This window comes from Bradysia coprophila, unplaced genomic scaffold (assembly GCF_014529535.1).
Source record: "Bradysia coprophila strain Holo2 unplaced genomic scaffold, BU_Bcop_v1 contig_197, whole genome shotgun sequence".
In the NCBI taxonomy this organism is placed as follows: Eukaryota; Metazoa; Arthropoda; class Insecta; order Diptera; family Sciaridae; genus Bradysia; species Bradysia coprophila.
This window is the reverse complement of record NW_023503460.1, coordinates 298,215-310,768: the sequence shown is the minus strand read 5'-3', so window position 1 is coordinate 310,768 and position 12,554 is coordinate 298,215. Positions and strand designations below refer to the sequence as shown.

The window sequence follows — 12,554 nt, the reverse complement described above, 5'->3', positions numbered from 1 at the left end:
ACACCCCACACACATAACAAATTATTTCCATGTTAACAGAAAATCTCTAGGTACCATTTTTCCCAAGATATATCACTTTTATTAAAATCCAATATGGCCACCGGCAGCCTTTTTGTTAGGAGACCGGAAATTTTACCGACGCTTTACATTCGTTAATATCTTTTAAACAAAAAAAAATCATGAAATTCGGCCAAAATTTACTCGAGATATTGACAAAATACTCCACGTTCACTGTACTGCCGAGTAACCTGATAAGAGCTCACTCCAAGAGACATAGCTCACGCTCAGGTGAACATAATTTCAAAAACTTTTTTTCCCTGATTAGTACGGTCAATACCAATCTAATAAAGCTGAAACAGACGAAATATGTTCAAATGTGGCCGACCTACAAGCAAAAACTGCTTGCCGCCCTGTGCCTGTTTCAAACAGGGTTTCACACCAAGGGGTCTAACTCACGAGTCGGTCATCCGATTTCCATAAACTTTTTTTTTGTCGATCGGTATTGTAAATACCTCTTATTTAACGTATCACTGACAAGTGTAGTGCTTAAATGCCTGGAGATATCGTCGAAAAACACTTAGGCACTTATTTGGCCCCAGCTCCGGAGAGGTCGATCCAAAATCACCCATCTTCGAACTTAGCCTGTCTTTTGACATTACCAAACGGGAAAAAAAGAATTTTTTACATCGGATGCGTTTTACTCAAGTTAGAGAACGGACAGACGGACGGTCAGACAGACAGACGGACTTTTTTTTTCACTGATTTGGCATCTCTAGACAGCCACAATAGGCTTCGCCTTACTCAGGGAGTCCAATTCGGCGTGTTACAAACGTATGCGTAAACCTATAAGACCCCAGTACTTCGTACGGGTCTAAAAATATATAGAATTTTAATATGAAACGTCTTCTCCAATATTACAATTTGATTGACTATTTTTTCGCAATAGCAGAGCATACTAATTTCCAAACGCTGGTTACTAGATTTTATGTAAATTACATAAACAAACAAAGGCGGGCTAATTCTTAACAAAATATGGAAAACTAGCAATAAAAATCCATAAAATAAAACTAGATTGTTGCAGGTAGGTTATGGAGAGCTCGAGAGCCCTCCGAGGCTAATCGAGGTAAAAAGAACAGACGTAGACGTGACTTTCCAACGTATCGAATTAAGACTGTCAGAGGTTCAAGAAATTCAAAGAAAAGAACTTATAGACATTTTAAGTTCGAAAAAACACTAGATAGTCTGGAGGGATGAATGACAGGTGTTCCATACAAAAACGAGCCGTCAGAACAGTCGGAGCGTTTGCTGCGACTGAGCCCCGTACAAACCCGTACATCCATTGCGCACGTGACCCTAGTTCGTCCGTCGCCCTACTCTTACCGTAAGTCTACTGCGGCCGTAAACGTCGGTAAAGTAAAATTCTTATGAAATGTGTACGTCTTAAAAATTGGGCATAGCGCAATTACGAAGCCCCGTACGACGTTCCTTTCAAATGTAACACAAACTACACTTCTCACTGATCAGTGACTTTGTAATTATCAATTTCATCGATTTATATTGTTTTTACAAAAATCCAAAATGGCGGTCGACGGCCATTTTGTTAGGAGGTGGAATAGTACGGCTGCTTTACATTCGTTAGTATCTTTCAAACAAAAAAAAATTCATGAAATTCGGTCAAATTTTACTCGAGATATTAACAAAAAACCACCACCTTCACTGTACGGCCGAGTAGCCACATATAAGCTCACTCCAAGAGACCCAGCTCACGCTCCGGTAAACCGAATTTCATAAACTTTTTTCCCCCGGATTGGTACGGTCAATACCTATCTAATAAAGCAAAATCTATCTAAATCCGTTCAAATTTGGCCAGCCTACAAGCAAAAACGGCTTGCCGCCCTGTACCTGGTTCACACCAAGGGGTCTAACTCACGAGTCGGTCATCCAATTTTCATAAACTTTTTTTTTCGTCGATCGGACAATTAAACGTTACACTTGTAAGTGATACGTCAAATAAAAGGTATTTACAATACCGATCGACAAAAAAAAGTTTATGGAAATCGGATGACCGACTCGTGAGTTAGAGCCCTTTGTGTGAAACAGGCACAGGGCGGCAAGCAGTTTTTGCTTGTAGGTCGGCCAAATTTGAACATATTTCGTCTGTTTTAGCTTTATTGGATAGGTATTGACCGTACCAATCAGGGAAAAAAAGTTTATGAAATTATGTTCCCCGGAGCGTAAGCTAGGTCTCTTGGAGTGAGCTCTTACTCGGCCGTACAGTGAACGTGGAGTATTTTGTCAATATCTCGAGTAAATTTTGACCGTATTTCATGAATTTTTTTTGTTTTAAAGGTATTAATAAATGTGAATCGTCAATAGGTCTCCTAACAAAATGGCTTCCGGCGGCCATATTGGATTTTAGTAAAATTGAAATATCTTGGGAAAAATGGTACTTAGAGAGTTTCTGTTAACAGAGAAGTAATTAGTTACGTGTGGGGGGTTTTAGGAACCCCATATGTGGACTTCTATATATATCTATATACAGCTATATTGAACAATATACAGGCATGTAGAGCTATATAATAGCAAATTCATTTGTGGAATGTTTATTTATAGTGAAAAATATGTAAGTATAACGGTATATAGCTGTTTAAATAGGAATTTATGAAAGTTGACTTCGTACGGGGCTGTCTATATTGCCTTAGAGGTGAGTGGGCATACCTAATTTTTATGCACGCCCTGCCCAAAGCCCAATAATTTAAAAAAAGCATGCCCACGGCGCAGCCCATGCCCAAGAATCTTAAAAAGCATGCCCACTGCCCAGCCCATGCCCAAGGCCCACATAGGAAATTTTCGCTAAAAATGTGAAAATTGTCAATCTGAGGCGAAACCGATGTTGACAGCACAGTTGGAAACACGATTTTATGTGCGATAGCTGTTTTAAAATTCCTTGAATGAATATTACATCGTACGGAAAGTCTAGACTGCACTTAAGACTTAAGTTTGTGGGATCACACATTTTTGAAAAGTGCCCATGCGGCGCCCTATGCCCACGAAATTGTAAAGTGCCCATGCCCATGTCCCGTGGCCATGCCCATGGGCGTGGGCAGCCCACTTTTATAGGCAGCCCACTCACCTCTATATTAAACAGCCTCGATGAAGCGGGTAACAGTGGCAGAGTCGTTTTGTCGTTGCGTCATATTGCGACAAAGTGGTTCAACGAAAAAGTGACAGTTGTGAAAATTCTAAATTAGATTTTTTTGTTTTGATGTGGTTGATTGTGATGATTTTTCGTTTTGTGTGTGAAAAAGTGTGCAAAATTATGATTTTATTATATTAATAATTGATTAATAATGTGCCACCCGTGACAGTGTTCTCATAAATAATAAAATCGGTGTTCAATGTTTTCAAAAACGAAAAATTCCATGGCCAATGTTCTCGTTCTCATAAACATTAAAATTGGTTTTATGTGAATAGATCCAAAGAAATTGTTACGTTGAGATATGAACCTAGGAAAGCACTCCAACGACCTGATTCATTTCATATGATCCCGTCGGTCTAGATTCTAGATCTGAGATTTTTTCTGATTCAGTTTATGTGAAGAGATTTTCTCTGATTAAATTCCTGTGATCAATCAATTAAAAGCCTCAACCCAACATGATTTTAATTAGACTTTCTTGTTTCAGGCCAGGTTTGACCTGTTGCGAGCATTAATTATGAAAATATTTATTATTTCTTGTGTTCAATCAATTCAAATCGAATTCTTGAAAATTAACATTCAAAAATGTTGCGCTAAAAAAATCCAAATGTTACGACAGATCCACTTTGTCGCATTTTCTCATGTCGCATATTTCTGTCTCTGCCACTGTTACCCGCTTCATCGAGGCTGTTTACTCTATATTGCCTCCGGCAATTTATTTGTTGATGATAGCAAGACAAAGAATGGATAATGCAAGTGAATAGCGCGAATAGCTTTTCAGCAGAGAAGAAAATGAAGTAAGAGAAATGAAGAGTTTTACAATATAGGCTTTTGATACGAATAGGTGTTTCGTACGGGTCGGCGTTAGCTATGTTTTTTATGAGCATACTCGTCACTTTTGAATGTAAGACCTGTCAAAATTGAAATACGACTGATAGGTTTGTTCCAAGGTCATTTCGAAATGTCAAATTTCATCAACCTCAACTTTCAATTGTCCTGAAATTTCGACGACATGAGTATCGGCGACTTCCTGAAGAAACGGCGAGTAGTCGCCGTTTCTTCAGGAAGTCGCTGTTTCTTCAGGAAGTCACCGTTTCTTCAGGAACTCGCCGTTTCTTCTCGTCGTTTCTTCAGAAAGTCACAGTTTATTCAGGATGTCGCCGTTTTATGTAAAAAGCGGTGACTTTCTGCGAAAACGATGACTTCCTGAAGAAACGACGAGAAGAAACGACGAGAAGAAACGGTGAATTCATAAGAAATAACAAGTTCCTGAAGAAACGGCGACGGAAGGTTCTAATCGTTTTTTCAGGAACTCACCATTTCTTCTCATCGTTTCTTCGGGAAGTCAACGTTTCTTCATAAGGCCAAAAACCAAATTCTATCGTCTCTATAGCTATACATGAAGTGCAAATTCTATCGTCTCTATACAGAAAGTCGATAATAAGCGATTTGGCGGTATCTTTTTGGCAGTAACTTTTTGGTTGTTGAATAGTCTTGTTGTAATAATATTTCTGTATTGAATACCAACCATAAGGAAGTAATCCCTTTACGAATTTTCATTGTACATAAACAGCGTTTTAACACGCCGAGCGATCCGGCCCATTGCCCCGGAGCGAAGCGGAGGGCCGCAATGCGAGCCGGGCGCCGGAACGGTGTCGGTAACTTATGAGTTAATTTTTTTTTCTCGAATAGTGTCATAATTAGTCACATAAAAGTGTTTTAAGACACCGAGCGATATGTTTCTGTGTTGTACTTGAGTTTTTTTATTTCTCCATATAAAAATGTATGTAAAATTCAGAAAAAGGCAGTAGGCACAAAACAGAAAATGTGTCGGTTTTCAAAATTCAGAGCGTGTATATATAAAAAATGACACAGACTACTTATGACTAAATTACTATTACTAATAATAATAATTACTAAATTAGAAAAAAAATATTAAAAAAATACAAATTTAGAAAAGAAATCGAAGAAAGAAAAAAGTTGAAGAAAAAAAGTTCACCTTTGACCATCAACGGAAAAATGTTCATTCTGCAAGTAAAGTTTGATAAATGGTTGCCGCGTATGAAGTCGGTAGCGGCAATTTAATGCTCTCGGGTATAATCCTGGATAGGCTGGTGATTGAACGTAGCACGTCTGCAGACGACAATCACGAAATTCTCGTTCACAGTATGACCTGGAAAATGTAAATAAAATTTATTTAGCTGTTCCTGGATGGTATTTTTCGGGAATAAAATGTTGTTTGTGTATTATGAATATTTTACGTCATTCTTTGATTTATCGTTTGAATAATTTATACAAAAGTTTTATTTTCTTTTTATGTTCTCTCCGTTTCAATGTGGTGTTATTTGTCTGTGAGTGAGGACTTTTATTCTGCGTACCAATTAGCCATCCACCAATAGTTATTTGTGTATCTGTTTTGGACGTTTGATTTTACGCAATTTCGCGAGTTGTAGCCCGAACGAAGTGAGGGCTACATGCGAAAGTGCCTAAAATCAAACGTCCAAAACAGATACTCAAAAAATTTTTCATGTAAGGGGTCGAAAACCAGAGAAAAATCTCGAAACTCCCTCATTTTCGGCCCCGATACATGAAATAGTACATTGAATGACAAGGGGCGAAAGTAAAAAAATTCAACCGTGTGCGAGAGTTGATGCCCGCGCCGAAGGCAAGGGCCTCAATCGCACAGGTTGAATTTTTTTACTTTTGCCCCGAGTCGTTCATACTATTTTTAGCCCCGTACGAAGTACTGGGGGCTTATAAGATTAATATGCCGTTTGTAACATGTCGAATTGGAAGCAGCCAGTAAGGGCAAAGCATTTGGTTATGTTCATAGATGACAAATCCGCAATAAAAAAAATGTCCGTCCGTCCGTCCGTCCGTCCGTCCGTCCGTGACCCCTCTAGCTAGAGTAAATCACAACCTTTTTTCAAAATTCTTTTTTTCCCCGATTGGTATGGACAAAAGTAAGGTCAAGTTCGAAAATGGGCATGGTAGGGCCGGCCCTTCCAGAGCTAGGGCCCTATAGGTGTTTTTCATTCTTTCGCCGATATCTACCGAAATACGCACGCAATACCTGCTTGTGATATATCAAATGAAAGGTATTGACGAGTAGAACAAAGTTGCTGAACATTGTTTTTGGGTAAGATGCAATGTAGGCTTGTTGGGATGGCTCAAAGGTCGTTACTCGGCCCTAACTGTTTTTTGCACATAAATCGAGTAAATCTCATCCGATTTTGCTAGATTTAGTTTTTTATGAAAGGTAATTGAATACCGAAAAGAACGTGGGGAAAAAAGTTTCAAATTCGGGCCCTTGGACTAAGGCCGCTACTCGGCCCTAAGTCGTTTTTGCACATAAATCGAATAAATCTCATCCGATTTTGCTAGTTTTTGTTTCATTTGAGAGATAATTGAATGCCGAATAGAATGATGGCAAAAAAAGTTTCAAATTTGGGTCCTTGGACTAAGGCCGCTACTCGGCCCTAAGGGTTTTTTGCACATAAATCGAGTAAATCTCATCCGATTTTGCTAGATTTAGTTTTTTATGAAAGGTAATTGAATACCGAAAAGAACGTTGCGAAAAAAGTTTCAAATTTGGGCCCTTGGACTAAGGCCGCTACTCGGCCCTAAGTAGTTTTTGCACATAAATCGAATAAATCTCATCCGATTTTGCTAGTTTTTGTTTCATTTGAGAGATAATTGAATGCCGAATAGAATGATGGCAAAAAAAGTTTCAAATTTGGGCCCTTGGACTAAGGCCGCTACTCGGCCCTAAGTGTTTTTTGCACATAAATCGAGTAAATCTCATCCGATTTTGTTAGTTTTTGTTTCGTTTCGTTTGAGAGATAATTGAATACCGAAAAGAACGTGGCGAAAAAAGTTTCAAATTGGGTCCCTTGGACTAAGGCCACTACTTGGCCCTAAGTGTTTTTTGCACATAAATCGAGTAAATCTCATCCGATTTTGCTAGATTTAGTTTTCTATGGAAGGTAATATAATACAGAAAAGAACGTGGCGAAAAAAGTTTCAAATTTGGGCCCTTGAACTAAGGCCGCTGCTCGGCCCTAAGTATTTTTTGCACATAAATCGAGTATATTTCATCAGATTTTGCTACTTTTTGTTTCGTTTGACAGATAATTCAATACCGAAAGAAAATTGGGATAAAAAAAGTTGTAAATTCGGATTCCTAAGATTACATCGTAAACTTTTGTTTTATACTTGAGAAGTACTTCGTACGGGCTTTTGTAATTGCGCTAAGCGCAATTTTAAAGATGAACGCTTACAGTTTACAATTTGCAAAAATAGACAATGATGTCAAGTACGCAATAAGGTTACGGAAGCATTTTGATATCGGACGAATAAGGGTTACGGGCTTATTAGGGCTATGGACGTATAATGGTTTCGGGCTAAATAGGTTTACGGGTCGTACGGGGCTCAGTCGTAGCAAACGCTCCGACTGTTCTGATGCCTTGTTTTTTATACCAACATCGAAAGTTGATACGTATCGCAAACAGCAGAACAAAATGTTGAAATATGAAGGCATTGAGCCAGAAAATGTGGGGGTCCAGGGGGCGGCAGCCCCCTGGTATATGAAAAATTTAATAATTTAGCCATCACAACAATAACACACACAAAAATTAAGATATAACTAACAAATCATTCAGTAACAATAAGTGTCAACTTTGTATGCTAATTTCAATAAGAACACTGGCGCATAGTGTTTTACAATTTTGATCAAAGTATTCTGCATAATATGAGCGGATTTTGTTGACAACTCAACTCATTTCTCTCATTTTCTGTGACGTCAGTCACTTTCGCTGTTCGTTCAGTTGCGTTCGCTCTTCGTTAAGTACTTTCTCCCCGTGGGATGCATTTTTAGGTCTTTTTTCCATAGGAAAAAAAGACCTATTGTGGGCACTTCATCTGTCCGTCCGTCCGTCCGTCCGTCCGTCCGTCCGTCCGTCCGTCCGTCCGTCCGTCTGTCCGTCCGTCCGTCCGTCCGTCCGTCTGTCCGTCCGTCCGTCCGTCCGTCCGTCTGTCCGTCTGTCCGTCCGTCCGTCCGTCCGTCTGTCCGTCCGTCCGTCCGTCCGTCTGTGTCACAAATAAAATGTGATTGATAAAAGTTAAAATTGCAATGCTACTATGAACAAACCAACACCAGGCAAATCAATTATTATTTGTTATCTGGTAACCAATCGCTCATAGCAGACATTGCAATTTGAAAGTTTGGTAGTTGTTGGTAGTTGGACCCCCAAAATATTTAGCAGCAAAGATGTTTCTTACTCGAGAGACGCACACCGACTGACGAAATTATTCGGCCTGCTTGCCTTTTTATAACTCAAATATTTGGTAGTTGACTACCTCGGTGGTAAATTGCAATGCTACTATGAGCAAACCAACACCAGGCAAATCAATTATTATTTGTTATCTGGTAACCAATCGCTCATAGCAGACATTGCAATTTGGTAGTTGTTGGTAGTTAGACCCCCAAACTATATAGCAGCAAAGATGTTTCTTACTCGAGAGACGCACACCGACTGACGAAATTATTCGGCCTGCTGGTCTATTTATAAATCGAGTATTTGGTAGTTGACTACCAAAGTGGTAGTTGACTGACTACCAAAGTGGTAGTTGACTGACTACCAAAGTGGTAGTTGACTGACTACCAAAGTGGTAGTTGACTGACTACCAAAGTGGTAGTTGACTGACTACCAAAGTGGTAGTTGACTGACTACCAAAGTGGTAGTTGACTGACTACCAAAGTGGTAGTTGACTGACTACCAAAGTGGTAGTTGACTGACTACCAAAGTGGTAGTTGACTGACTACCAAAGTGGTAGTTGACTGACTACCAAAGTGGTAGTTGACTGACTACCAAAGTGGTAGTTGACTGACTACCAAAGTGGTAGTTGACTGACTACCAAAGTGGTAGTTGAATGACTACCAAAGTGGTAGTTGACTGACTACCAAAGTGGTAGTTGACTGACTACCAAAGTGGTAGTTGACTGACTACCAAAGTGGTAGTTGACTGACTACCAAAGTGGTAGTTGACTGACTACCAAAGTGGTAGTTGACTACCAAAGTGGTAGTTGACTACCAACATGGTAGTTTACTAATACGGATGTTGTAGATATGTTTACTGTTTGAGAGCTGCACACCGACTGATGAAATTAATCGGCTTGCTTGCCTATTCATAATTCCAAAATTTGGTAGTTGAATACCAAAGTGGTACTTGAATGAGTACCAAGCTAGTAGTAAACAGAAATTGAAAAAAAATGAAAAAGACCTCACCAGGCTTCAGCCGGTCTATTCTTGTTTTACTTTCGCCCCTCATATGCGGGGCGAAAGTATCATTTTTCAATGTTGGTATCAAAAAAAAACATATAATTCAGTGTTACGTTCTATAAAATACAGGCTCGAGATTCTTCGAAGGCGTTGCTGACGCGTCAGTTTTCAAATAATTTGCGTATGTTTTGTCTGACAAGCAGCTGACAATTTTCATTAAAGCGAATGTTTCGGAACAGCCCATCATAAAGTTTGAAGCTGTGACACAGTTTAGCAATCGGATGAAATAGTAGATTATATTGGATGCGCTGCGGTGGAAGTAATTCATTGCATGAAGGATCAATTTGTGATACGAACCGAACTCAAACCGAGTTGGTTAAAAACACACGAGTGAGTTCCCAAGTTCACAAAATAAATTCCAGATTACAGTTTTACAAGAAAGTGTTTAAGATAAAAGTGATTTCGAAAGCACCATGTCTATGAATGTGTTGGGGTTGGCTGACGATCAGCGTTTATCGATTGGTACTCGTCACACACACACATCAAAGAACCGTTACAATTTTCATGTGAAAAAGAAAAGCGAGTTGAACATGTGAAAATTAATGTTGGACTGGTAAACATAAATTCTTTTTTGTGTCCGTGAGATCACAATGAAAAAGTCACCACACTAAAACAACACCACTTTTACCAATGAGTTAACATATCGACTTTTAATCAAATGTATTTTTATTTCATGCCTTGGGCAAAAAAGAGAAATTTTTTACCCCCCAAAAAAATTTAAATCAACTTTTGCAGACGAAAACGAAATAGCAACAATCGCAAACACATATAGATAGGGTAAGTTTGATAGGTCCAATGACAAATAACAATTTTTTGACTGCACGGATTTCAGGGTGCTCACTCACAATTCGGCCTCCTTTTTAAGGAATAAAGGAGGATATTTCGAAAATTTAAGGAGCATTTCAGGAATATGAGATTTTTGATTAAATTTGATAAATTCGAAGTTTTGTTAACTTTCCAAAGTCATATTAAGGATTTATGAAGTAGATTTTTTGGTGTTTCTCAGGAAATATTCTTTGGAAAATATTTAACGAATTTTTCACAAATATTTTATCAAAGATTGTTCCCGAGATTTTTTTACTATAGATGAGTTAAGACAAATATATCAGTAAGGATGTAAAAACAGCCAAATTTTTGGCTATTTAAAAGTTTATTGTACTCAAAGTTCACATAGTTAGAGTTTAAAAAAACCAAGCCTTCCAGTGGCCGACTTTCAATTTTGGGCTCTATTTCATTTCAGCTGTTTGACCAGCTGGTCCATGTAAACAAAATTAGTGCCACTGTTGCCATTTTTATCTACTCCTGATTATAAAATTAACTGACTTTGTTTTTGTTTACATGGACCAAAATCTTCTAATTTTGATTTTATCTACTTGCTTCTTGTAATGCCTGCATTTAACATCATCTGTGCCTCAGCCACTGATGACTTATCTAATTTACGTTCGCTAACTACAGCTGACAAAGTGTTTTTACCATCATCAATTAACTTTTCGGCGACTTTTAACTTTAAAGTTTCCTGTGCTATTTCAGCCTAGATGCAGTGAATTTTGGACAAATTTGACGCCATTTTTCTTATGCTTTTCGTTTTTGTCTGACTCGTTTTGTTTCGATTATTATCAAACGCGTTTCGCTCTTTTTCTACATCTAAATGTAAAAACATAGCTAACGCCGACCCGTATGAAACACCTATTCGTATCAAAAGCCTTTAATGTGAAACTCTTCATTTCTCTTACTTCATTTTCTTCTCTGCTGAAAAACTATTCTCCCTTTAAAATCACTTACATTATCCACTCTTTGCCTTGTTATCATATACAACTAAATTGCCGGAGGCAATATAGACAGCCCCGTACGAAGACAAATTTCATAAATTCCTATTTAAACAGCTATATACCGCTATATTTAACTATATTTCACTATAAATAAACATTTCACAGATAAATATATGCTATTATATAGCTCTATATGCCTGTATATAGCTCAATATAGCTGTATATAGGTATATATAGATGTCCGTATATGGAATCCCTGAAACCCCACACACATAACAAATTATTTCCATGTTATCAGAAACTCTCTAAGTATCATTTTTCCCAAGATATTTCTATTTTACTAAAATCCAATATGGCCGCCGGCAGCCATTTTGTTAGGAGACCGGAAATAGTACCGACGCTTTACATTCGTTAATACCTTTCAAACAAAAAAAAAATTCATGAAATTCGGTCAAAATTTACTCGAGATATTGTCAAAATACACCACGTTCACTGTACTTCCGAGTAGCCAGATAAGAGCTCACTCCAAGAGACCTAGCTCACGCTCCGGAGAACATAATTTCATAAATTTTTAGACCCGTACGAAGTACTGGGGTCTTATAGGTTTACGCATACGTTTGTAACACGTCGAATTGGACTCCCTGAGTAAGGGGAAACCTATTGTGGTTGTCTAGAGATGCCAAATCCGCGAAAAAAAAAATGTCCGTCTGTCCGTCTGTCTGTCTGCACGATAACTTAAGTAAAACGCATCCGATTTTGAAAATTCTTTTTTTTCCCGTTTGGTAATGTCAAAAGACAGGCTAAGTTCGAAGATGAGTGATTTTGGATCGACCCCTCCCGAGCTGTGGCCCAATAAGTGCTTTACGGTTTTTCGAAGATATATCCGGACATTTAAACGTTAAACTTGTAAGTGATACGTCAAATAAAAGGTATTTACAATACCGATCGACAAAAAAAAAGTTTATGGAAATCGGATGACCGACTCGTGAGTTAGACCCCTTGGTGTGGAACAGGCACAGGGTGGCAAGCAGTTTTTGCTTGTAGGTCGACCACATTTGAACATATTTCGTCTGTTTTAGCTTTATTAGATAGGTATTGACCGTACCAATCAGGGAAATTTTTTTTTCTGAAATTATGTTCTCCGGAGCGTGAGCTAGGTCTCTTGGAGTGAGCTCTTATCTGGCTACTCGGAAGTACAGTGAACGTGGTGTATTTTGACAATATCTCGAGTAAATTTTGACCGAATTTC

The 12,554-nt window shown here is 38.4% G+C and overlaps 1 protein-coding gene across 2 annotated transcripts in view; it reads right to left on the bottom strand.

Annotated features, from left to right (window-relative positions):
* Window positions 1-12,554, bottom strand: part of LOC119075295 — a 303,810-nt gene that overhangs the window by 59,013 nt on the left and 232,243 nt on the right. For both annotated transcript variants that reach the window (XM_037181706.1, XM_037181707.1), the window contains one exon: window positions 5,196-5,369. In XM_037181706.1, coding sequence (XP_037037601.1) covers window positions 5,196-5,369 — 174 coding nt within the window. The remainder of the gene's footprint in view (window positions 1-5,195; window positions 5,370-12,554) is intronic.